This window comes from Microtus ochrogaster, unplaced genomic scaffold, assembly GCF_000317375.1.
Source record: "Microtus ochrogaster isolate Prairie Vole_2 unplaced genomic scaffold, MicOch1.0 UNK27, whole genome shotgun sequence".
Classification (NCBI taxonomy): Eukaryota; Metazoa; Chordata; class Mammalia; order Rodentia; family Cricetidae; genus Microtus; species Microtus ochrogaster.
In genome coordinates this window covers 2,411,662-2,414,801 of record NW_004949125.1, presented here as the reverse complement: position 1 = coordinate 2,414,801, position 3,140 = coordinate 2,411,662, and the positions used below count along the sequence as shown (strand labels likewise).

The 3,140-nt window shown below is 53.3% G+C and overlaps 1 protein-coding gene across 2 annotated transcripts in view; it reads right to left on the bottom strand.

Moving 5' to 3' along the window:
* Positions 1–2,890, bottom strand: part of Wipi2 (WD repeat domain, phosphoinositide interacting 2) — a 31,428-nt gene extending 28,538 nt beyond the window's left edge. The window contains exon 1 of one of the 2 annotated variants that reach the window (XM_005367998.3): positions 2,604–2,890. In XM_005367998.3, the coding sequence (XP_005368055.1) occupies positions 2,604–2,677 (74 nt within the window). In that variant the 5' untranslated portion in view covers positions 2,678–2,890. The remainder of the gene's footprint in view (positions 1–2,603) is intronic. The other variant, XM_005367995.3, reaches the window with a different exon arrangement.
* Positions 2,891–3,140: the final 250 nt, after the last annotated feature.

Genomic DNA, 3,140 nt, shown 5'->3' with positions numbered 1-3,140 from the left:
AAAAAAAAAAAAAAAAAAAACAAGCAAAAATAAATAAAGATGTTAAGGATGCGGTGGTGCCCACCTCACCTCAGAACTCAGTGGGGAGGTTAGCAAAGGAGGAAGCTCTAAAGTTCAAGGCCAATCACCACTACCACTCTGGCCTTGAGCTACAGAAGACCCCGCCCAACCAACAGAGCCTTGGCTAGAGATTGTTCAATGGTGCTTTTTTTCTTGCAAAGGACCTGAGTTCAATTCCCACCACCCACAACAGGCAACTCACATGCCTTAACTCCAGCATAAAGGATTTGACATGCCTTTGACCTCCTCAAGCATATACTTGTACTCCTTTCTCATCTTCCCCTCCCATGAGTCAAGCCTGTTGCAACATCTTTTTGCTGTTTTATGACGATACGGGAAAGAGCTGCCACACTGACATGATACCTCTATTACTGAATTTGAAGGCTTCCCCTTCACTGTGAGAGTGTGTAGCAGGTGCCCCTCAGCTTCCCAGTCAGTCCATAGGGGCCTTCCCCTGTCATTACCTTCCCCAGGAAAAGGTCACACTGATTATGTGGATGAGTGGGACAAGTCACCACTATAAACAGGAAGCAGAATGCCCCATGGCCACAGTGACCTGTCAGGTACTATGCCTTACTTAGGACAACGACCAGGCCAAGTTCAAGTTCCTGGAGAACCCAGCCCATCCCCACCCCAGACCTGCACCAGAAGCCCCAAGGCCTTTCAGAGCGTCCAAAGCAGATGTCGTTCCTTGGCCAGTTTTCTTAGGGTGCTAACAATGTTCCCAAAGAAGCCCCAGAACTGGGAACTAGGTTGCCCTTGAACACATCACACAGGTTCTGTGAATTGCTGTCCATCCACACTCTGCAGCAATCTGCACTTCTCAACTGTCTGCTTCAAAAAGCAGGCAGAGGGGCAGGCAGTCAAGGCTAATGACCTTCGGAAACCATCTTCAGTTTACAGGCAAATGCACAGCCTTCCAGAATGGTACCTGGAGGAAGACTGGAGGAGAATGAATGCCTCTAGACCATGCCTAACGTTGGGGTGGGGTGAGGGCTGTCCCTTTACTCTAGGCCTCTGGTAAAGGAGGCTTAGAATAGACACAGCCCCCTCTCTGACTTCCCAAAATCCCGCGGAAAAACTTAGTCCTGATGGTCCCCGGGTGCTATTGACGGGAAGGGTTTTCCTCCCACCCAGACAGCACTGCTTAGTTAGGAGGCTGCAACAGGTGCCGATAGCTTTCGCGGGGCTGGCTTTGTGCTGTATTGCATACAAAACACAGTATTTAGCAATCTGAATATGTTTGTGAGGTTACACTTGCGTGTCGGTGTATATTTAATGAAGTACGGTCTCTCCCTGAACCCCAGAGTTTACTGACTGCTAATCTAACTAGTCAGGGATCTCCTCTCGATAGCTGCCTAGCTTTTCTGTGGGTACTGGGATCTCAACTCCAGCCCTCACGGTTGTGTTTTAGCCATTGAGTCATCTCTCCAGCGCCCTAGTGGCTTTAACTTGTACAGATGCACACTATACTTCTATACTCAGGGTCTTCAGAGGTAGAAAAGACACACTGTGGTAGAACAGAAAGAACACTAGGAGAGAACACTCAGCAGACAAGAGCCTATTCCTGCCCCATTCCACCATTACCACTCCTAAGATCCAGAAAGGGCCAGACCTTTCTGAACTTCACCGTCTAGTCTGTGGCGGAACCAGGTGACCCACATCCTCCCAAATCTCTAGACATCTCCCTGATCTTGAGAATATCGAGAAAGTCCAATTGAGCACCTGTTGCTCCTTCATACAGGTGCCTGCCATTCTCCAATTTAACTTTTAATTGAAGAAAAACAAAAAACCTCAGTCTCTATCTTGCTAATGCTATTCTGTCAGCAGCAGCCAACTACTCAGTGTGATGCCAAGTGACCCATTCCTCCTCCTCTGACATCACTTCCTCTTACTCACTTCCCAAGATGGCTATTCTCCTTCCAGTCCTATAACTCATCCTTCCTTCCTCAGAAGCCTCATCTATTTACCACCTCCCAGGTATGCCAACGAGCCAGTCTTGAAGAACCACATTGGGACCTAAGGCAGATCAGTCTGGCAAAACAGGAGGTCGCATGAAGGTTCTCTTTTACTCCAGGAATAGCCCACCTTACCCCCACCTTCCTTCCACCCCCTTGGAGCACCCAGGCCCTCTAAGGACAAAGTCTCTCTAGTTCGAAGGTCTGGGTTTCTGCAGTTTGGTTGTCTGGAGGAGACAAAGTTACCTGTCAGAAAGAATGGCAGAGAAGTAAAAAGAAAAAGAGAAACCATGAGAGCGATAGAAGATGCAGAGAAATAGGGAGGTGAGCAATGAATGCCCAGGGCGGCCGAGAAACCCATTCCGGGTGACCGGCACAAACCGGCGTGCACAGTTCCTTCCCGACTCTGCAAAAGGCTAGGTTTGAGGACAGGTGGATGGGAACGTCTCGTGTTCCATCACCTCCCCCGGCCCAGGAGGCAGCAGCTCTCCGGCGGTCGCGCGGGCTCAGAACCCCCTTAGACACCCCTCAACTCGATCCAAGCCCCGACCTCTGACCCGGCCCCGTGCCCAAGCCCGGCCTTACGTGTTATCCTGGTTGAAGTTGGCGAACAGCAGCTGGCCGGCGCCGGCCTCTCCGCTCTGGCTCGCCAGGTTCATGGCTGCGCGCGCGCGACGGGCTCGGACCCCCTTCGCGGGAGCGCGCGTGGCGCAACTCGGGCGGCCCGCGGGAGCGTGTTCCACTCAGGATCTGCGCCCGGTCCGGCTTGCTCCTTCGCTCGCCGCCACTCGCTGAGTGGGGACCAACCGCCGCCTCATCCCGTCCACACTCTTGTTTATGCTCCAGAGCCGGGACGGGCTACGCGCTTGCGCGGCCCCGCCCACCCTCGCTACGCACGCAGGCGTACGGCGCAGACCCGCCGCGTAGGCCCCGCCTCTTCACCGCGGGCTCCGGAGGGGGTTTCCGGTCGCTAACGCATGCTTGAAGAGGCGCCGGCGGGCGCGCCTGCGCGTGGCCCAGAGTGGGCTGGTCCTTGCCCTCTGCAAATGCGGGGTTACCTCGTTGGTCCTGGTGCACTGATCATTGTTCTGGGGGGCCTGTGCACATCGCTTTGGGCATAGA